Source organism: Manis javanica, chromosome 3 (genome assembly GCF_040802235.1).
Source record: "Manis javanica isolate MJ-LG chromosome 3, MJ_LKY, whole genome shotgun sequence".
Lineage (NCBI taxonomy): Eukaryota > Metazoa > Chordata > Mammalia > Pholidota > Manidae > Manis > Manis javanica.
The window spans coordinates 189,155,331-189,179,709 of record NC_133158.1 but is presented as its reverse complement, the minus strand read 5'-3'; the positions used below and the strand labels follow the sequence as shown (position 1 = coordinate 189,179,709).

General features: G+C 40.2%; 1 protein-coding gene across 1 annotated transcript in view; it reads right to left on the bottom strand.

Annotated features, from left to right (window-relative positions):
- The window catches only part of SPMIP2 (sperm microtubule inner protein 2), a 93,676-nt gene extending 78,053 nt beyond the window's left edge, over positions 1–15,623 (bottom strand). Inside the window, 1 exon segment of the mRNA XM_073230498.1 lies at positions 15,555–15,623. Within this exon segment, the coding sequence (XP_073086599.1) occupies positions 15,555–15,623 (69 nt within the window).
- Between the last annotated feature and the right edge of the window lie 8,756 nt (positions 15,624–24,379).

Here is a 24,379-nt window from a genome sequence, read left to right as displayed (position 1 = left end):
AACAGACACATCAACAGGGAATTACAATAAAATGTAATAGGGACAATGATGTTTACAGTAATGCGTTTAATTAGTGCAGGTTTCTCCCACTATCCAGAAGTCCAGTTTTCCTATGAAATCTTTCACAAGCTGAAATGGCGTAAAGCTCAGAGTATCCTCTGCTTTTCAAAAGTTAGAATTACAGCCACTTTACTTTCATGGAAGACCTACATTAGTATGTAGACCTACATTAGTATGGTAGCAGTTTTGTTGGGTGTTTAAAATTGAAAATCCTTTTAGGATTACTTTCAGTTAGCAAAAACAGGCACTAATGGGGACTTCCAGAAAGTGGAGTATACCTTTCCCTAGCTTAGTCTTAGAGACATGGGAGCAGAGAGGAGGGGCGCCTGCTCAGCCTGGGACTGGGGGAGGGGGCTTCACTTGCGGCGAGCCGGGTTTGCCGGAGGAAGAGACACCCACCTGAGCTGAGTCTCCAAGAATGATAATAATCTAGGTAAGGAATGGGGGCTGGAGGATGGGGTGGGCAGGGAGGGCTTTTTGAACAACACAGTGGCTTGAACAAAAGACTAGGAGGGGACAAGAGCCGACAGAACCACGTGCGGTAAAAACAGGAGCTGGGTATTGCTGGAGGTTGACATGGGAGAGGAGCTGGAGAGTCTGTTCTGGAAGGTTTTAGACATGCAGAGACTGGCAATCTTGGGTTCAAAGCAAAGCTGCTTGACTGTGTGGGGAAGGAATTTGAGGAGAAAAGCCTGGAGACAAGGGACCCCAACAAGCAGCTGCTGAACTGGTCCAGGAGATGAAGATGAGGCCTGAGTGAAGGCAGAGAAGGCAGGAATGGAGAAGACACACTCTCAGGAAGTGTGTTTGAGCAAAGATTGTAAGGAGTCAGGATGACCCCAGGCCTCCAGCTTAGGTGACTGGTGAGCAGTAGTAATATGAAATAATACAGAGAAAACAAAGGCCGATAAATAAGGTGATAGTATTAACTAGGTGTGGATTTATATATGCTACACAACAGACTAATAGAGCAGTTAAAATTAAGCCTGAATTATCCTAAATTGTTGTGACAGCTATTGAACTCATTATAGTGGATTAGAGATGATTACCCCACAGCCACCAGATGCATTTCTATTAGAGAAAATCCCTATTGTTTATGAATCAATAGCACTTCTTTTGATGAAACTCAAGGTTTGCTGCTTGACACAAATAAGATTTTCCCTATTGTCTTGCTTTGCTAATTTAACGAGTACTTCAGAGTTGATAACTGCATAACAGTACAACTGTGGAGGCCAATGCAGTGGCCCTGCAAAAATATCTTGTTCTACCATTTGGCAAAGCATCAAGTTATACATTTAAATGACGAAAGTAATACAAACCAGAAACTCTTACAATACAGCAGTGGTACATATCTCCAGGTGAATAGCAGTCACAATTTGTTAAAATTACGTAATAATGTTCAAATTTCCTATTACTAAGCACACTCTGCAAACTGGGGAGCTTCGTCACCCCTGAACCCATACAATCTTTCCTTATACCTTTAAACACAAAATATTTTTATGTCCTTTTCCTATATTCCTGTTTTCAAGAACAATCTGAAAAACAGAATAGAGTCAACTTGGCTTCAAATCCCAAAACTCCTCTGTGTAACACTGGCAAGTTGAGTTTCTGTAAAATGAGAATTATTGTGCCTACCTTTGGGGCAAAGGGGATTAAGGTATGTAAAATGCTTGTCACAGTACTTGACTTATAGTATGTACTCAATCAACATTTGCTGTAATTTTTGCTTATTCAACCACCCCCCACCCTTACCATTCCCCACACTCCCCTTAGAAAATACATAAGACTAATTCAGATTTAAACTGTGACCATAATAACCTTACTTTTTATATTTGGGTTTGCAAGGCCAGCTCATGAAAGGGCCTATATTTTGGATTAAGTTGATACCAGGAGTCTGGTGTTGCTATTTTCTGCCAAGCAACCCACCTTCCCACAGTTGTGGTTACATTACTTGGGGATTACAGCACACACAGGTTTTTTTATAGAGAAACACAGTTTAAAAAGTGAATGCCACAAACATTATCATTGCTCTCCCCTAACTGCTATACTATATTTTAAAAAGCAATAAATAAAGGAAGTGTTTTAGCAACAGTAATGGTTATCTTATAAATGTGTGAACTGATTTTGTTAAATATGAACTTAGTTATATTGGGAATAAGACAAGGATTCCCTCTCTCGCCACTTTTATTCAACATAGTACTGGAGGTCCTAGCCACAGCAATCAGACAATATAAAGAAATAAAAGGCATCCAGACTGGTAAGGAAGAAGTTAAATGTCATTGTTTGCAGACAACATGATATTATACCCACAGAAAACCCTAAAGACTCCACCAAAAAACTGTTAGAACTAATAACTGAACTCAGCAAAGTTGTAGGATACAAAATTAAACCACAGAAATCTGTTGCATTTCTACATACTAATAATGAATTAGCAGAAAGAGAAATCAGGAAAATAATTCCATTCACAATTGCATCAAAAAGAATAAAATAGCTGGGAATAAACCTAACCAAGGAGGTGAAAGACCTATACTTTGAAAACTACAAGACACTCATGAGAGAAATTAGATAGGGCACCAATAAATGGAAATACATCCCATGCTCATGGATAGGAAGAATTAATATGGTCAAAATGCTCATCCTGCCTAAAGCAATCTACAGATACAATGCAATCCCTATCAAAATAACAATATCATTCTTCAACAAACTAGAGCAAATAGTTCTAAAATTCATATGGATCCACAAAAGACCCTGAATAGCCAAAGCAATCCTGAGAAGGAAGAACAAACCTGGGGGAATTACGCTCCCTAACTTCAAGCTCTACTACAAAGCCATGGTAATCAAAATAATTTGATAGGCACAAGAACAGACCCATAGATCAATGGAACAGAATAGAGCCCAGATATATGGCCAATTAATATATGATAAAGGAGCCATGAATGTACAGTGGGAAATGACAGCCTCTTCAACAGCTTGTGTTGTCTAACTCCATACACAAAAGTAAACTTGAAATGGATCAAAGACCTGAACGTAAGTCATGAAACCATAAAACTATTAGAAGAAAACATAGGCAAAAATCTCTTGAATATAAACATTAGCAATTTTTTCCTGAACACATCTCCTCAGGCAAGAGGAACAAAATAAAAAAATGAACAAGTGGGACTACATCAAACTAAAAAGCCTCTGCACAGCAAAGGACACCATCAGCAGAACAAAAGGGCACCCTACAGTATGGGAGAATATATTCATAAATGACATATCCAACAAAGGGTTAACATCCAAAATATATAAAGAACTCACACTCCTCAACACTCAAAAAACAAATAACCCAATTAAAAAATGTGCAGAGAATCTGAAGAGACACTTCTCCAAAGAAGAAATTTGGATGGCCAACAGGCACGTGAAAAGATGCTCCACATCACTAATCATCAGAGAAATGCAAATTAAAAACACAATGAGATATCACCTTATACCAGTTAGGATGGCCAACATCCAAAAAACAAGGAATAACAAATGCTGGTGAGGATGTGGAGAAAAGGGGACCCTCCTACACTGTTGGTGGGAATGTAAATTAGTTCAACCATTGTGAAAAGCAATAAGGAGGTTCCTCAAAAAACTAAAAATAGAAATACCATTTGACCTAGTAATTCCACTTCTAGGAATTTACCTGAAGAAAATAAGATCCCAGATTTAAAAATACATGCACCCCTATGTTTATTGCAGCACTCTACAATAGTCAAGAAATGGAAGCAACCTAAGTGTCCATCAGTAGGTGAATGGATAAAGAAGAGGTGGTATATACACAATGGAATATTATTCAGCTAAAGGGAGGGGCTTGGGAAGGGTGAGTGTGGAAGGAGGGAGAAGGGGATTAAAGGGCACTATAATTCACAGTCAAAACATAGGTAAGTTACGGGGAAGGCAGTACAGCACACAGAAGGCAGGTAATGACACTGTAGCATCTTACCATGCTGATAGTGACTGCAGTGGGGGAGGGGTGGTGGTGAGGACTTGATAATATGGGTGACTGTTGAAACCACAATGTTGTTCATATGAAACCTTCATAAGATTGTATATCAATGATACTTTAATTAAAAAATGAACTTAGCTATTACTGAAAGTAAGCTCTGATTTTTTTTATTAAAGTATCATTGATATATAATCTTACATTGGTTTCAAATATACAACACAGAGGTTCAAAATTTACTTATATTATTAAATCTTCACCCCCCCTAGTGCAGTTACTATCTATCAACATAGAAAGATGTTACAGAATCATTGGCTATCTCCATGCTGTACTACTGTGCCCATGACTAGCTTATACTGTGATTGTGAATTATTGCACCCCTTTATCCCCCTCCCCCATCACTTACCCTAAATCTTTCCCCTTGCTAACCACTAGTTACTTTTCAGTGTCTATGAGTCTAGTGCTGTTTTGTTCCTTCTGTTTTGCTTTGTTTTTATACTTCACAAACAAGTGAAATCATATGGTATTTGTCTTTCTCTGCCTGACTTATTTCACTGAACCTATTACCCTTTAGATCCAACCAGGTTGTTATAAATGGTAGGAATTCTTTTCTTTTTCATGGCTGAGTAATATTCCATGGTGTTTATGTACCACTTCTTCTTTATCCATTCATCTATTGATGGACACTTACATTGCTTCCATACCTGGGTTCTTGCAAATAGTGTGGTGATAAACAGAGGGGTGCACATGTCTTTTCAAATCAGGGATTTTGTTTTCTTTGGGTAAATTCCTAGAAGAGAAATTATTGGCTCAAATGGTATTTCTATTTTTAGTTTTTTGAAGTAAGCTCTTCACTTTTCCCTTAAGCAATCTGATGCTGGTAGAAGATAGTCAAGGAGCTTACCAAAGGTACAGGGAAGCTGGAGGCAGAATCAGGACAAAAGTTTCATCCTCCTAGTCCTTAGTTCAGGGTGCTGTCCCAACTACTCTACCTTATAAAAGAATCTGTCATCTCTTTTTCTTATGTATGGTTCTGTGGCTATCAAGAGTCCTTGGAATTTGCTCTAATGTTTTATGTAGTCTTTCTTCTACTACCAGTTTAATTTTCTGGTAAAACCTTCTTCACTGAGCAATGAACAAATATAACTAGATACTTAATATGTGCCAGACACTGTGCTAAACACATTCCCAAAAGTTTTCTCATTATCTGCACCCTAATATTATGACACAGAATTATTATCCCAAGTTTGTTGATGAGGTCAGTAAATTCCAGATAGTTTAGTGTCAATGTTTTGTCTTATTGTATATCCATGACAGAGAATATGGATTCCCAAATCTGACTAATTGTTTCTGAGTTGTTTTAACTAAAATCTAAGTTCTTTCTTCAACAATTATATTTGTTAAATTGGCACTTTTAATATGAGTGAAATTCTCCCATATGAAAATGTGATCATAGGTAGAAACTGTTCTGTGTGCTGTTACAACTTAACAGCCTGTGAATGCAAATGGTTGAGAGTTGCAGTCAATCCTACATTTTCCTAGCTTAATACCCCCCGATCTTTGTAACCATAGGAAATCAATCCCCTTAGAAACGTCTCCTCTTTTTTCTCTACCAGCATGAATTTCTGGAGGTCCCCAAATGCCCATACTTCCTTCTCTGTTCTCTGCTTTAATATCTAACTTGGCCATTGCTCCAACACAAAGTCTTTCCCCTAGCCAGAGAGAAATTTTGCTAATCTCTGTTCCCCAGCTCACCCAACTGCCCCTGGGCTCCTAGCTACCATTCCATTTCCTGTACCATCTTTCTGGCTCAGAATCCTGCCATGGCAGGAGGACAAAAGTCCCTTCCTCCATGAGATGCTATCTTGGAAGGCCACCAACAGATTTTCCTGGGCCCGAAAGGGCTGCACAATTTTGGCTGAGAGCTCTTTTGATTATCTAACAAGCATACTGCTGCCTGGGTGGGGTCAGGGTGAGTACATTCGATTTGAAACTCCTCTGCCCCCTCCCTCAGCTCTTAGCTGAGTGCAGTGCATCATGTCACACTTCATCTTTGATCCTGAAGAATTTGTTCTCCTGTCTGGAAAAATCTACCTGTGGAAAATCTCCTCCATCAGCACCATCCCTCCACCCAACTCCCTTTTTCCTATCCCTCATCTAGCTCACCAACATGCTTCAAGTTATTTTCCCTAGAAACTCCCAGCTCCCTTTTGAAAATACTGGATGTAGTTAGCTACCAGGAAGGAAGGTTTCCCCAGTGCACAACCGGGTACCAATCCTTCTTACCTTTCCTAGGAAATGTATTTTCATAATGGAATAGAAATATTTATACTTGGGGGAAAAACAAAAAATGTCATGTAAAATGACATAAATCTGCCATAAATTCTTCTGAAGTTCCTCCTTAGAACAAAGGTCTGAAGATCAATGTATCTTCATCTAACTTCCTAAGACTGAGCACAATTTACAACCATTCTATGTTGCAATGTTTTATTTCAATGTCAGACCTTTGATAGAGAAGACACAACTTTTTAATATTTGCCAACCATTTGCTATGCCATAGAATGAGCATTCAAATATGATCCTTAAAGAGGGTCTATAATTATGAAAAAAATCATAAAAATAGCTGTTACCTTTTACTCAGTATGGATTATACACTGGTTCATAGTATGGGTGTTTGGTGTAGTCTTAAGAAAAAAACTCCCCTTTGAAAAATTTATGTTTTAGCAAATTCAGCAGGATTTCAATGGGAAACATAACTTTTCTTTTGATATATTTTATTAGGGTTTTTAGCTTAATGTTTTTGTTAAACTCTAATGTAACATTTTAGAATGTTATTTTAAATGGCTTGAAACAGTTTGAGCTGAGACAGATGACAACATCTAGGAAAGAGCGTGTGAATGGGTCTGGGACCTTGGTGGTGAAAAGTTGAGACCCCTCCTTACTCCCTACTGTTACATGCCTAGTGGGGAGAAGATTAAACAAAACCAAGTGAAAATTCTCCTCATTAAGGAAAATTAAAGCTCCGGTGAGGAATGGATTGGGGGGCTCTTGGACTAGAGGACAGAGCAAGAAGAAAAAAAGGGTTTGGTGGATGGAGGCCAGGGAGGGCGGGGCGCGCACGACCCTTCAGGATGACGCCATGATGATCCCTGCGCTGTGGTTATCCAGGAAACTGGAGACGTCTGATTTCAGAAAATGTCCAATTTTAATGTTAAATTGTTTGTTATCTTGTGCTTTGCTATAATTCCATTCGGCAGCCTTGTGTTTGTGGCATTTCGGGTAAGTTGAAGACGGTGGGGCAGGGCCTGTTGGAGAACAAAACTCGGCAGGAAGAGCACCGCAGCCAGCAGAGGCCGGCAGAGGGTGGAAAGGAGAGGCCAGCGCAAGCGGGAGTGCACGCCTGCAGGGCATCCTCTGAAATCTTGGAAGAGAGGAATTTCCACAAAATGGGAGAAAGGGGTGCCATAGGCATTTTGTTTGTATTATTGGAGTAACAGCTAAGCCCAGAGGCTGAGAACCTTAAGGATTTCAGGAGCGGACATCTCATACTGACATATGGCAATAATCCAAATCCAGTGGCAGGCCGAAGTTAGCTAAAATATTTAGAAATTGTTCTACTTCTATAAAACGTTTAAGTAATCAGGGAATTACTTATTTAATCATTAGAGGTCTTAATCTCAACTTTATAAAATGGACCAAAGCCAAAATATTTTTAAGTTGATGAAATCATAGATACATTATTTTGGATGACTCACAGTTTTTTAATATAAGCAGAAAATTGTTCTTATAGCAGCCAGCACTGGAGTCTTTCTTAGGCTGAAAACTTACTTTATTATTTTTAGGCCACTTGAGGTCAAGAAGGAGAAACCTTCTTCAGGGCATGGTCTAAAGGAGCCTGTGAGACAGAGATAGTTTTAAATTGCTCCACAGAAGAAGGGGAAGACTGTGATGTGGGGAAATGCAAGGAGAGAGAAGGGCAGGGGGCAAGAAATGAGACGCTGGAGTGAAGGAGCTGGGAAGCTGAAACTGGACCAAAAAAGGTGTATTTGTTTTCTAGTGCTGCATAACAAATTTCCCCCAAAACTTAGTGGTTTAAAAAAAACAGATATTATCTCACAGTTAATTGCAGGTCAGGAATCTGGATGCTGCTTAGCTTGGCACCTCTGGCTCAAGGCCTCTGATGAGGTAGCAGTGCCGGTGTCAGCTGTGGCTCAGGTCTTACGTGAAGACTCAGGCGCTGCATCTGATGCTAAATGCACATGCTGTTGCCAGGGTTCAGCTTCTAGGGCTAATGGGCCATGTTGCTGCTCCATATGGCAGCTCAAGAAGTGGCCACTGGCTTTCACCAGATGGAGCAAGTGAGAGAGCAGCCGAGAGAGGAGCACCAGCCATTTCATAAACTACAGTGTTCTACAGTTGCTCCTTGAACGATTCGGGGTTGGGAGCACCTACCTGCCATGCACTCAAAAATCTGCATGTAAGTTTTACCTCCCCTGAAACTACTAATAATCTACTGTTGGTCAGAAGCCTTACTGATAATATAAACAAGTAACACATATTTTGTATATTATATGTATTGTAAACTATATTCTTATAATAAAGTAAGGTAGAGAGAAGAAAATGTTTTTTTCCAATTGCTATAAATCTCCAAAAAGTGTTACAACGTATGTGTTGAAAAAAATCCTCGAATTAGTGGACCCGCACAGCTCAACCTATAATGTTCAAGGGTCATCTGTATTTGCTAGAAACCCAGCCCCCACTGAAGGGCAGGGCATTACACAAGGCTATAAATACCAGGGCGGAGGGATCACCGGGGAGCCATTTAGAAGTTGTCTGTCACAAATAGCCAATGAAGAATGCTTAGTGGCAGTGTGGCCAGGGGTATTTTATGAGCAGAGATGTTGACTATTAAGCTTTTCATTGTTTATAGAGCTCCTTTAGCCACTTAAACATAAAAACCTGTTCTTGAACCATAAGTCAAGTGCAAGTCATCACTAAAAAGGGGGCTGGGATGAGGTGTATGTTGGGGGGGGCGGTGTCTGGTAGAGAGTGGAAGTTATCCAGACTTTGATATTTGTTTTCTAGTTCTTTCATTTCTGTATTCTCTGAGGCCTTTGGAGCGTTCCACTTTTAGTGACCATGACTCTGTCATCTGTTAGACCACCAGTATTCTGGAACCGAGAATTTAGGAAAGTTGAAAATATTATTCATGCTTTTCTAAAACAAATATCTATTCTTATGTACTTAAAAGTTATTTTTAAAAGAGTTATAAAGAGTAGGTTGTTATTGTTAACAACCTAAATAGTCAACTCCTAAACAAATTTACTCTAAAAAGTTGCTTAATCCTAACAGGAAAGGAAGAACCCCAAATGCACATTTATTAATGTCTGAAGCCATTTACTCATTTATTTAAGCAATGCTTTTCTTCCTTAGTTGTGTATTTAAAAAATTCCCTCTGATTCTTTACACTTTATGTGATTTGGTTAAAGGCAAAATTTGCACCAGATTTTAAATGTAAAGCATTCTTTTCATTCCTGCCTTGTTCCATTGATTGATTACATTTTTTATCTGGTAATGCCTATGATCCCTTCTTACAAAACAGAGTCTCCAACAGCAATCTGTCTAATCTGTCTTGATCTCTTTATCTGTTGTGTCACAAAGTTACTTTACAACATATTCTTGATAATCTGAGGAATATCAAGATGATCCTAGATAACCATAAACAGCCATTGAATTTCCTGCATCCACTAAATAAGCTCAGCAGGGAAACATCGGCTGGAACCTGACCTTTGCAGCAGTTGCTCAAAGCACAGAGTGGCCTGCCCTGCTAACTGGTGTTCAGTGATTTTGTCCTCAGTTTTTGGAGGTTCTGCATGATCAGAAATAAATCAAAATGTACAAAAAGAGGAGGCTTTGGACATGAGAACCGTGGTATGATAGCAAGTAATGGAGAAGCACTTAATAGAGAGGAAAAGTACACCGGCTCCAACTCCCAGCATCCAGAGAAGATAACAGTTCCGGTGCTGGTTGGTGTGCTCACCCGCCCTCAGAGACGATCGTCTGTTCTGAAGGTGATTTTTGCAATCTACAGATAAAGGGACTGTCTTGCCCTTCTCTAAACCACCTGAACTAGCTCAAGTAACTAGCCGACTTGCTTTTACCTCCTCCAGAGCATGCTAGTTGAGAACAGCTGGCCCCTGTTTTGGATGGAAGTAATTGGCCATTTTGTGTAATAACCGTGAGGGAGGCAGGAGGAAAGCTGTCCTGAGCCTGTGACCATCTCCTGTTTAAGCCAGTTTACTAGCCTTGTGTGCAGGGTGCGCTGGGACGTCTGGCAAGTGGAAGTACAGTGAAATGCGTCATTGCTCCCCCAGCCCGTGTTTTCCCACATAGAACATTCAAAATACTCAGTTACCTGGAAAATGTCCTAAAGATGTTTCATTGTATTAAGGCTTTGTCTTCTCTTCTTTCACTAAGGCAGACAGCCCTCTGTTCAGAACAGGCTTTCCTTTCCATGGGCATTTCTGTTGGCACAGAGCCACAGCCACTGGGCTACAGAGGAGAAAAGTAGGGGGAGAGGATGCTTTACAAGTTCTTCCCAACAGGCAACATACAGAAGGAGCCTGAATTGAAAATGCCTATCAGTTTGCCTCTAGAGATAATGTCAAAGAAACTTGTTAACAAGGATAACCAGTAATTATTTTTAAGAACTGAGGTAATTTACCAAATGATAGAGTTAAAAATTATTTAATATTAGAATATAGAACATCAGCTTTTAGGTTGAAATACGTAATTTGAGTTTCTTAAAATATAGGTGTCATATGTTTGAGGTTGTGTCACACACAGTCATTATACTTATAAAACAGTACTGATCACTGATTTTCACAAGAAGAAAGTAAAAGAGTTTTCTAAACATCTGTACATTTACAAATGGTAGGGATTTCTGAAAAATCACTGTGGAGAAAGACAAAATAACATCAGTTTGTCACATTGCAGTGGATTCTATAGTCAACACAGATTAGGGCTTTTTTTATTTAAAAAACAAGAAGGCACAGTTGGACCAATTAAGTTTTTTGTGTTTCCATTCTTTCACTACACACAGAAGTCTAAGAAATTTTTACTGATTTCCTGAAATCACCATAATAAATAGCTCTGAAAATTGCTGAGATGTAAGAAAGATGCTTGAACGTGTATAGATGATACCCAGATTCACAAAGATTGATTAAAGCATGGAATGCAAGCCAAGTGATTAAACAGTCATGTGTTTGATGCCAATTTAGGATGTTCAGTCAACTTTTCTTGGAGGTATTTATTCCTCAGGAAGTTCTGAATTTTTATGATTCTTCAAGAATACTGGTTATTCTCAATTTTTTATATTAGGTCAGGAACTACTTTAAAACCCACATGAATTTTATGTCTGGAAAATAGGGTTGGACTTCTACAGATGTTAGAGGTCCCAAATATATACTGCATTGCATCACCAATATTTTGGCTATCACAGAAGAGTCAAAAGTAAATTTGATATTGGAGAAATCTTGGTAGGAAATAGGCATTGAGGTAAAGGCTACTTTTGACTCTTACAGTGAAAGCTTCTTGACAGACAAAAGGCATTTTTTTAAATTGAAGCATAGTTGATATACAATCTTATATTAGTTTCAAGTGAGCAACACAGTGGTTCAACAGTTACCCATATTATTAAATCCCCTCCCCTGCCACTAGTATGGCTACTATCTGTCAACATAGGAAGATGTTACAGAATCATTAACTATATTCTCCATGCTATACTACCATCCCTGTGATCAATCTACATTAAGATTGAGAATTTTTGTGCCCCTTTGTCCCTCTCATCCTCTCCACCCATCCACCCTAATCCTTCCCCCATGGTAACCACTAGTCACTTCTCAGTGTCTATGAGTCTGCTGCTGTTTTGTTCTTTCTATTTTGCTTCTATATTCCACAAATAAGTGAAATCATATGGTATTTATCTTTCTCCATCTGGCTTATTTCACTGAACATAATACCCTCCAGCTCCATCCATGTTGTTGCAAATAGTGGGATTTTTTTTATGGTTGAATAATATTCCATTGTGTATAAGTGCCACCTCTTCTTTATTCATTCATCTACTGATGGACACTTAGGTTGCTTCCATATCTTGGCTATTGTAAGTAATACAGTGATAAACAGGGGTGCATATATCTCTTTGAATCAGGGATTTTGTTTTCTTTGGATAAATTTCTAGAAGTGGAATTACTGTGTCGAATGGTATTTCTATTTTTAGTTTTTTGAGGAACCTCCATACTGCTTTCCACAGTGGCTGCACCAGTTGATGTTCCCACCAACAGTGTGGGAGGGATCCCATTTCTCCACATCCTCACCAACACTTGTTATTTCTTGTCTTTTGGATAGTGGCCATTATGGCTGATGTGAGGTGATATCTCATTGTGATTTTGATTTGCATTTCCCTGATGATTAACTATGTGGAGCATCTTTTCATGTGCCTGTTGGTTTTTCATCTGTATTTCTTCTTTGAAGAAATGTGTGTTTAGATCCTCCTCCCATTTTTTAATTGAGTTATTTGTTTTTTTGGTGTTGAGGCATATGAGCTCTTTATATAGTTTGGATATTAACCCCTTATCAGATAAATCACTTATGAATATATTCTCTTATACTATAGTTTGCCTTGTTCTGCTGATGGTGTCCTTTGGTGTACAGAAGCTTTTTAGTCTGATATAGTCCTGTTTGTTCATTTTTTATTTTGTTGCCCTTGCCCGAGGAGATGTGTCCAGAAAAAAATTGCTCATACTTACGTTCAAGAGATTTTTGCATAAAGCAATCTTTGGACAACACATTGAGTAACTTAGATATTTTTTTTAAAGCCTTCCTAAAAGATGCCTCTCAGTGTCAACATATTGCTCTGGCCCTGTACTGGCTTTTTGACCCATATGGGAAGCAATGAAAATAAAGTTAACAGTGGCATTAATCAAACCTCTCTTAATTTTGACAGCCAATGAATTTCATTCTTTCACTGGGTGGCACTCCCTTGTTCTGTTCTTCTTTCTGTTTACTGATAACACGGTTAAGCTTGCTGAGTGGGAAAACGAGTGGCACTCCTTAACGTTAGCATCAGCCTGCTGAATTGAGAAAGACGTGCTAGCATTTTCCATAAATATGTCTGAAATTCATGGTAGTATAAATATAATAATCAAAAAACAATGGGGGTGGGAAAAAGGAATGTGAGTTAGGAGAAAGGATCACTGTACACAGTAATTGAAACCTCAGCCTAGATTCAGATAGCCTTAAAATTAGATAAAATTAAACACTGTTTTATTGTTTAAAATCTTAATGATGCTTCCAAGAAAACACTATTCTTTGCATTTTCTTACAGAAACATAAGAACAGAGTGGCTATGTAACAGGGTAACAGAGTTTTAGTAACTGTGATTTGAATTATGTTCAGATGCATGCAAAGTGATATGTTTTCTGGGAAAGGTATCTAATACATAGATTTTTTTTTTATAGCTTGAAGGTGTTTAAGATTTGATACAGGCTTGAAGTAGTGGGGGAGATTGGAGCTTGCAATATCTAATACCTTCTTGCAAATCTAATACCACTAGACTGTGAACTGCTCAGGAAAAAAGATTACACCCACAGTTTCCTGAGCCTCCCCCCACAGTGCCTGCTACTTTGTACACAATAGAAACTAAGAAATATTGTTGCTTGAATTACTAAAGCATCACATTCAAAAGCATTTTCATTACCGAATGCAGATTTCATTACCGAATGCAGAGCAGAAACCATTTACACTGGATATTTCCAAAATCTCTTGCTGCTAATTAACGAAATCTTATCTGCTATGAGATGTAACATCTTTTTAGAATGATGGAAATGGAATATCTTTCTTTTATTGTCATTCTTCTCCCACCATTTATTTGTTCCCATAATAGCAGAAACATGTGCCCTGGATTCTCCACCCAGGTTTTCCTCCCAGCACAGGAAAACTATGTGCAATGTCAGAACAGAGGTGTTAAGCTCCAGTACCCAGCTATGTGCCAAACTGCAGTAAACTACTGGCAGGCTTATCACAGTTTCTTGTGGCCCATTACTCTCTGTTTCATTACGATTTAATATTTATTAAGAATGCTGTCAGCTCCATCCTTTCATTTCCTCTCCTGTTGGGCAGCCCAGTGCATAGTTTCCTCACCTTCCCCTGCTCCTGCTTCCCTGCCCCCATGCCCTCTAGCCATCTCCTGTCTCTCTCACCCCGTTCACAATGTTAAAAACAAACAAGCAAAACAAGTTTCCCCTGCCACTACCTGACTTCCAAGCTTCCCAAAAGAAAAGTGAAAATGACTCAGAGTGAAATAGACAAAAGGCATGAGGAATCCAGGGGCAGGTATTTAGACCAGGTTTGCATCTGTTGGAGAGAAGAGCAGACATCAGCACCACCACCTGCCGTGGTCCTCTGCAAGAACAGTGCTGGAAGGAGCCCCAGTACACATGGAAGCAGAAGTCTCCCACTGGCAGCCAGGGTGCTTGATGTGCACAGTGTGTTGATTTCTTTAACTTTTCAAATGCACCAGTATCGAAATATGGGACTTCGTGCACAAATATAAATGTCCAGCTTCTCTTGAAAAATTGGAAGATGTGTGCCCAGATTCCTGCATGGCAATAATCAGCTAGGGCTGAGCAGAGCCTCCCACTCCCTGTGGTTTAAGGGGATCCTGAAAAGACAAAAACAAAACCACACAACTATTGCACACGATAAAAGATATCTACCCAGACTGACACTACCCAGTTATGCAGGGTTAACAGGCGGCAAATAATGAAGTTTTGGGTTTAGAACTTGGTTCTTACTCTTACAAACTGTTACCAGATGTGAGCCTCTCTCTTCTGTAGGTGGGGTAGTGATACTGCCCCCTCTCCTCACCAGGTTGTCATGAGAATCAAATTGTTTTAAAAATGATTTGAGTGACAGTACACACTAAATTGCAAGAGGTTAGTTTTTGCTGGTCATTCTTTTGGGTCGCGTTGCCTGCTCTATGTGAAACCTTTTGAAATACAAGTAGACATGGATGGGGAATATACTGATTTACAAATGCTAATAACAGAACACGAGGATGGCTGCGGGCCAGTTAGGGGTCCTCAGCACAGGACCCAGCTTCTCCCACTCCTGCGTCCCCGGGCGCACACATTCCTGGGTCAGGCCACATCCACGCATCTAGTGTGGTTCCTGAAGGCTCCAAGTGTTGCTTCTGAGTTCCTCTCCACTCCCATCACCTAAAGCCATACCTGGGAGGTCTGGACGACACAGCTCCCTTCTTCAGGATCTAGCTCAGTGGACTGTAGCCATGAGCAGGGCACACTAGGCCAGCAGAGATTTCCTTCCCTTCCTCCCTGTCTTCTTTCCCTTTTTTTCTTTCTTTTCTTCAACTGCAGCAGTTCTTATTCCAATTTATCATCATACCAGCTCAACTCTTTCTTTAAAGTTCATATGAAAATGATTTCCCCTCCTACGCCCACCCCTCCCGCACCTTACGTGTATGCAGGAAGTGCAGCCGTAACTCCCCAAAGCCCCGAGGAGCCAGGGCCCACATTCCCATGTTCCGTGAGCCCGTTCTGGTTGCTTTTGTCCCCTCTCGCTCTGCACTGCGCTCCGCCTTTTCCTTAGTCAGTCGCCTCTTAGGCTGACACCTCTCTCCAGTCCACTTCCCTCTCCAAACACGAGATAGGCTTTCCTAATTTCTTCAGTGCAATGGCAACAGACAACTGTTCTCTTTACCATTCTTTACTGAAGGCTGGGAGTTAGAGAGGCACATTACACAAATCATGGAGAACAACTTGAGGCTTGTTTAAAGGCCTTGCTTGAGGAGGACAGTGGCCATCCCCTTCTTCAGCACCCCTCCAGCCGGCTTCGGTCCTTCTCCAGCTGAATTCCTGAACCCCCAAGACTCCCTGCAGGAGCTACTGCCGCCTTTCTGGGTCTTACTCCCTAGCCCCTCCCACCCTGCCCTCACGGCTCACCGAAAATGCCTCACACTGTATCTCTGCAACCTGGGCTCGACAACCCCTGGAGTCAGCATTTTTAATCATTAGATAGAATATTAAACACCCCAGGCTAAGGCATCCCCGTTTAGATTATTGCCCTGCTCGAGGCTTCCACAAGAAAATCTGCATATCTACAAAGGCTTATCAAAACCCCTTCCAGTCCTGTAAGGTTTGAGTTTGCCTAGAGACCACATTTAAGGCATCAGACATGCTGAGATCTGGGGTCCAAGCATTTGGAGGCTTTCTGTTCCGGGAGAGATCCCGGGGCTTTCTTTGACCTCCTTCATGAAGGGCACATTATCAGAAAACACCTGAGGAGTTCAGTGAGAAGAAAAGCGAGTACTGCCCGCGTATGGTCTGTACACTTGTGGCCCTGCCTGCAGGACTAACAGGCACTTTGGGCCGCTCTGCTTTGCTAAGGTCACTACTCTTTCCTCCCCTTTTCCATTTTGAGAATTTCCAAATGCCATAGGAAACCATATGGGCAAAACACGGCATCCAGAAGCCTTAGCATTCAAAACCTCAGTTGCCACAAGGAATTTAAAAAAACAATTATATATGGTGGGCATGGGTATCAGTTATGTTCTGATCAGGTTCAGAATGCCAGGGTGGATAGCAGAGCAGGAGGGGGGTCCTTACCCGCTGAGGACTGTGTGTTTTTCAAGCAAAGGATAAAGAAAGCTTTTGCTGCAAAGGTTGGCTTTCAGCCTCCATTGTAAATTTACGCCACTGACATTGAACAATGCGTTATTCACACCTGTGTCAGACAGGGGAGGAGCCGCTTGTCTCAGCTAGACCTCACCACACTCAGCAGTGTTCCACACCACCCCCTCTTCCCCAATCTTCATTTCCTTTCTCTCTCCCAGAGGTATGTTGTATTTCATTTTAAAGTGCTTAGGGACTACAGCAATATGCACTATATAAATAATAAATGGAATGCAATAGAATTGGAATAGTCTGGGACCCTTGACTTTGACTTATATCCCCAAACAGATTTAGACATGCAAAAGCTGCTTTTTTAACAGGCTAGTTTTTCCCCTCCCTTTCTTAAAACTTATTTCATTTACTTATCAGGATTTCTGTGTGCCTGTTTGGAGGTTAGGGGAAGTTCACAGCCTTCCATCTCTATTGTTCACAGTGGATGTGTTCAATGTGGAATGTCACTGAATGTGAAATATAAAGAATAAAGGCAGGGAGGGAGAGCAAAAGAACAAAGCATGGAGTATAATAGTAACTAACAACAAACAGGTGCTTATTTTGTGCCAAGCATTGTGTTAGGGTGGTGAAGGGAGCACTGAGACACCGACTCCATTTCAAAAGACATGGGATGCCTATGTGCAGCTGTCACATACAGCAACCATGATAAATGCTAGAAGGGAGACAGAAGTTCATTTATCTTCTTAACAGGAGAAGTTCATTTCGGTTGGGGAGATCAGCCTGGAAAGCCTTCCTACTTGGGTCTTAGATAAGATTTTGGAGATGTGAGGAACATCCATTTGATGGAGAAAATAGAATAAGCAGAGGATTAGAAACAGAAAAACAACAGGTCGGTGTGGGGCTCCGTGGTGGGTGGGATAAAGAAGTCTGAGCCCAGATTGAAAGACAGAAAGAGAGACAGAGAAAGGGAGGGAGGAAGGGAAGGAAAGAAAAGGAAAAGAAGGGAAGAGAGGAAGGAATTCACAAGGAGACTCTTCGCTTTGGGCCCTTTCTAATGAATTTGCATCTAATCTTCTAAACGGTCTTGTAAAAAATACATGCTTTTATTCTCCCTGTGCAGAGAAGCAAATTGGAAGGCTAAGTATTAGCCCAGGGATGGGACTTGAACTTGCATCGTCTGTATCTGTGGCCTCTGCTTCCTCCAGGATACTGCTGTCCATATGGCCTTTCTGTTGCCTCAGAGCCAGGATTTAGGACTTGGAGTTTATCTATGGACAACTGGAGCCATTAGCGAGGGAGAGATACAATCAGATCAGAAAAGAAAATAATCTTTAACATGTTCAGTTCTTACATTTATCAAAGGGCTTCTAGAATTAGGTCAGTCAAAGAGCAGTAATTTTCATTTCCTGACTGTCCTTTTACTATATCAGATAACTGATACTCTGGTATTAGATTTTATAGATCCTTCTCCAATAATCCAAAATTAATCTTAGTGTTTTTTTTATAATCTGATCTGTGCAGCAGCTGAGGTGCCCTTTTTCTTTTCATCTTATTCCAAAAAGATTAATTACATCAAAGACACTATTCCAAACGTAGTGCAAATTAAAATCACTGAAACATTCAATGCTAGAGCCTTCATATATGACTGTATGACATATATGATGGTAGAGAAACTGGGAGAATCACTTGGAAAAGTAATCTAAAGTTAGAGATCAGGTCCTGCAAATGTTAATTTTTGGAAATTTAGATTATGACACTACTTAAGTTGAAAAAAACTGTATAACCAAATGTATTTATTGTCTCATTATGTAATAATAGAAAAAAACACCAGTATAGTGCATTTCCTTAATGAAATATGAATTTATTAACATGAAAGACATTAGCACCATGTCAGAATATGGAACTATTTATGATACAATGTTATATGAAAAAAACTGAGTATATGATTATAATTTTTTAAAAATCAATATGTGTGTCAGTCACTGCAGGAGACTACTATGGAAAATGATCATAGCATTTGCTTGGGCTTTTGTTTCTTAAAATTCTTGCTTTGCTTTGAGCATTTTCTAAGGATGTTGTTTTCTAAATGTCATGGTTATAGGCAAGAACAACTAAGGTGAAAGGGGACGGAAAACCCATCACTCAGAGCAGTCATACCAAATCACCACTGATGCCTTTTATGCTAAGTACTAGCAAAAGAAATATAGTTGTGGCTTTTGGCCTTGTTCATTGAGTATTTATACTGTTAAGCCAGAATTATCTTATATTGGATGAAGGGAAGATATTGAACTTCTTTTTTAATATATGTCTTGTATTTATAATCAGATAAACACTCATCTATGTTGTTTTCAATTGTGTATGTCTTCATCTGTCAGACAGGGTTAAAGGGCAGCTCTGCCTAAAAGCAGAGTAACAGGTAAGAGCTTCAAAGTCTATTTTAGGTGTATGATGCTATTACTATCATTCTAGAAATTCACAACTATTACAGAATAAAGAAAATAGCTATAAAGGAAATAGTGGAAGCATGGCTAAGAATGGATTATTTCTAGTGAAAAGCATTATTATCATACAGAGGAAAATATACCTTTTTTATTTTAATGTCAGATTTATGAAGGTGCAATAATAAAGGAATAATTGAAATAACTTGAATAATATTTTACAAAGCACTTTTCCACCCATTATCTTTACAGTTTTACATGAAGTAAAATACTGATCCACAAATGGCTAATAATACCTTTAATCTGCCTTCTCACTTTAATGTTAGGATAATCATTACAAGGAAAATACAATAGTTTTAAAAAATCCAAGTGCAAATGTCACTGTGGCAGATACTTTACAGAATACTACATCTTGAACATAGAACTAATCTGTGAGGGTTTGTGTTGCTCTAAAACAGGTAGAGTGTAGACCTATTATCACAGGACAGCACAGTAAAATGAAGAAAACAAAGAAAAGGTAATAACAGAAGTTGAAGAGTGCTCCTGGTAGACACATGTGAGTTGCAAATGCAGTACAGGTGACACTTCCCTGTGCACTGGAGTCTATAGAAGGCTGGGGGTTGAGGTCTTTTCTTTCTTACAGGCCCCAGAGAGCAAGGTTTCCTGAGGTTCTGTATCCTACAATATGAATATGAATCTCAGAGTGGTAAAATATGGGGTCAAATATTTTTAACATGCTGTAGCAGTTGATAAGAGTTAAATGCAGACAAACTTTGTGAAAACGTACATGGGACAAGGAGGGGGACATAATGTTTGAGCAGGGAGGGGGGCATCACAAAGTTAATTGATGAGGCCTAAGCTGACTGGCTTCCGAGGGACAGGGTGCGAGCTAAAGTGGCACTGTCCCCACCCATGGGAGGTATGCAGATGCTGTGTACTTGGCTACAGAGGTTGAGCTCAGAGATTCTCTGGGGTGACAAAAAGTACAGGGCCCAAGCATCAGAGTGCTCCTGGTCACGCTGAGGCCCGATGCAGATCCAAAGTGGGGCAGCAGGGACCCCCAGGTACAGCGGGCACAGTGCAGTGCATCCTGCCGCAGAGAGGTGTCCAAGGCGCCCGCCAGGCCTAACTGTCGAGCACAGGGCACTGGCACTGGGTGGGCCAAGTCAGCTCCAGTAGGAATCCAGTGTGTTCTGAAGATGTGATAACAGGGACTAATGCAGATTTCCGATTTTAGCAGCCAGGTCGGATAAGAGAACGGACTCCGGAGCTGGAACTTTAGTGAGACGTGCAAATACGGAGATGGGACAAGAGGAACACCACCTGAGAGGCCTGGTGGAGAGAGAAGGGGCACCTACCCCCAGTCAGTCAAACGGAGGGTCAGGCCAAGTGCCACTGAGAAGCTCTGCGCTTGCTGCCCAGATCCGGAGCTGAAGCGGAGCCCAGCCTAGAACGGTGTCGGGGAGCCTGCCCCCACGCAGACGGGACCTGCTCCAGTGGAGCCGGAACCGGAAGCATGAAATCTAGAACTAGACACTTCACAGGAAAGAGTATTACTCTCCCAGATCAGAAGAAACTTAATACCAGTGGTGCCTGAATGACGAATAGTGGGTGGAGGTAGTGTGGGCCAGGAGACAAAGCATTTTCTGAATAGTTGTATCTGGAGGGGGCTGTTAACACTTAAAAATCTGAGGGACTGTTGGGTGGCAGGAAAGGTGGAGGCTGCAGCGTCACCCGGGGATTGAATGCTGAGCAACGCAAACCCCACGCCACGCACTCTGCTTGTGAAATTCCTTGACCGTACGTGAATTCTACTCCCTTTCATAGAGTAGTATTAAAAATATGGAACATATCCGAATATACTGACCGTGGGGACTGGGGGTGGGGGGTGGGAGTGGGTGTGCGGTTAGCAATACAGCCAGGAAGTAACAGAAAAGCCTGCGGCTCTGAAGCTGGCGGAATGCGGCCACTGCACAGTCCCGGGCTGCGAGAGCTGGCCCCAGGCCTGCGGCGCTCTCGCCTGTCCCCTGTGACCCCCCGTGCCCAGAGCCTAGAGCCTCAGCCCTCCTCCCAGAACACGGGCGCTCGCGTCCCCGGGGGACCAGTGGTGTCCTGGACGCTTGTTTATGGTGGGCAAGGAGAGGTGCTGTACATGGTCCTCCACTAACGCTTTGAACCAAATGACTGACTTGTGAGAGAAATGAACTCTGAAAACGTATGGCTGAAGCAAACTGAAGGCGTGCTTCCAGGGAAAGGTAAACATCTTGTTAAGGAAGCGGGAAGCCTGGCAGGATTGAGAGTGAGGAAGTCAGCATCAGCCGCGAGAAACAGTGGTGGTGCGGAGGCCGGCAGCTCACATCCGCAGGCGCAGCGAGCACAGACCCGGCGTGCCGAGGGAGCCGGGCGGGCCTCAGCGGAACTTCACCGGCGGCCAAGCGGGAAGAAAGGGCCTTGGCGATTGCACTTCCATCAGCTAAAAACCGGAGGCTATTTTTATTGTCTTTGAAATAGCTGTTCCTTGATCGGTCTAGAAGGCAAGGGTTCCATGGATTTGAAACTAAGATAATTGGCTGAGTTGCAATAATAAAGTAATTTAAGTTGTTTAATATTTTTCCTTATAATAACACCAGCCACTATTTTTAAACACTTATTCAATGCTAGTTATTATGAAAGGATAGGGTATTTACACACACATAAAAGATTTAACTATCCCCACTTTTTTAGGTAAGGAGATTAACACTCAAAAAGAGTTAACTGAGACTCAAACCCAGGTCTGATGCCTATTTGCCAAACCCAAGTTTTCCCCACTCGTACTCACATTTTCCTTACACTCTTACCATGTAAAGTGCAGTCTCCACTCTTTATCACCACACCTGACTATCTTAACTAGTCTTGAAAACTGCTTCTGATTCACTATGCTGCTGATCCGTTTATCTTTAGTTCATTTAATAATTAAACAGTCCGTACCAAAATAAATTGATAAAAATGCATGATGTCATTTCCACTTGTTTTATCTATTTATGACTCAACCTCAGAAAGAAAATTGCAGAATAAAATGTTAGGGTAGCTTTGCAAAGCAAGTTTCAATACTCTTGTTTTAAAGATAAACAAAAGGGAAAATACTAGGCAAAAATAAGAGGTTTACAACATGTACTGAAAGCTGGACTGACTCAGTGGGTTATTTAGCTTCATTGTGTTCTAAAAATAAATAAACTTGTCTTTAAGAGGGTAGTATTTTCCTTGGCTTTTTTTTTTCATCAAAGTTTATTCCTTAAGCTTTAGTTTTTGTTTATTTAGGTACTCACAGGGGTAATGTCAAAAGATAGCCATATGAGTGTTAACTTTGATATTTGTAATTTATGACTATGTATTATTAATAAGAGTTGATGAATAAATAATGAATACCAAGATGAACAATGAATATTTTTGAATCAAAATTGTTTGAGTGGTGGTTAGAAGAGTGATTGATGTTTGCTGAGTCATGGATTGCGTCTTCAAATTTTACCTAGGCAAAAGGGTCATGTAGACCCAGAAAAATGTATTAGGAAATTTGAAATATTTCAAGTGAATAGTCTCTAAAATCTTTCTAAAAGAGAAACTTGTAGGAAAATAAAAGTGGCCTATTAGTAGCTTCATTGCTATACTCTCTCAAAGCTCATTTTATATTTAAACAAAACTTCACCATTACATGCGTGTTTTAAATTGTAAACTGAGAAGTCAAGTAGGCTAGAAAAGAATTACTAAGGAAAACCACATTTCTGTTGCCAGTGAACTCCTTGGAATTCTTCACTGTTTCGTGTTTGAAAGAAATACAGATGAGTAGCATTTTTTTCTCTTCTCTTATTAAAAATGGCCGTACTGTTTAAAAAAGATCGTTAGATTTTTATGTTAACTTTTTCTCTAACGTTTCTAATGTTTAGGATTTGTTTCCTCAAATTTTAGTCATATTGAAAAATACTGACTATCCCCAAATTTATGAAATGACATTAAATGTTAAAAGTTTGGAACATATATGTATATTCAGAATATGTGTGTGTGTATAATAAACAGCATGATGTCTTAAAGCCCTTTTCAGTAAAATGTCATGGTGTAATTCTTTTGAGACTATTCCCTTTAACTTGTGAAGTTATATAGATTTTGCAAATCAAGCTCCACATATGTAAGGGACTTGCATATGGAGGCAATAAAAGAAAGCATTGATTAGCTCTCAAATCCCATTAATGTAACACACCATTGTGTGTTTTCTATTTGGTTCTATACCTTTGCATTAATAATGCATGCAGTTATTTGCAAACAGAATTGTACATTCCTAGAAAGATGTATTTGGTCAGGGGACCTTTTAAAGTGTTTCAAATTATACCTACTCACCTAAACTTTAAGGCTAGCCCTGTATTGATATGCTGGCTAGTACTTAGCTCTGAACAATTTGCCCTTTTATTCTAGAAGGCCTCTGAGCAAAGATCTTGCTAGTTCCTCTTTAAGCAAACTTTCTTTTAGAATTCTGTCTTAGCTCTTTCGGGCTACTATAACAAAATATCATAGATTGTGTGACTTGTAAATAACAGACAAGTATTTCTCTGGAGGCTGAGAAGTCCAAGAAAAAGGATGTGGTAGATTCAATGTCTGGTGAGAGCTCATTTGCTGGTTCATAGAAGACCATATTCTTATGTGTCCTGACCTGGTGGAGGGGGCCTGTGATCTCTCTGCACTGTATAAAAACTCTAATCCCATTAGGGAGGGCTCCATCCTTATCTTCTAGTAAACTCCCAAAGGCCCTACCTACTAAAACCCTCACACTGGAAATTAGCTTTCAATGTAAGTATTTGGGGAGGGAAAACAAACATTTGGTCTATAATAGCAAATTAATAGCTGATATTGAGTATTTAACAATGAATAAAGACCCAGTACCTACTTTGGAGAGTGAGGGGTGGGATGGGATGCAATTTACTCTCCATCTTCTAAATAAGTGTCCTGGATATATTTAGACAACTTTATCATTACCTAGCTTTTCTACCATGAGGAAGAATGTCTTTTCATAGCAAATAAAATTGATGTTTTTGATGTATTTATTAATTTGGTTGCTTTTTAATAGCTATTTTTCTGTATAAACATAAGCGTCACAAGGATTGGGGGTATTTGTATTTTAGAGATGGAAGGTATTCAATCACTATATTGCTTTCCTTTTACTTTTGGCATGGTTGGAAATGAAATTATAG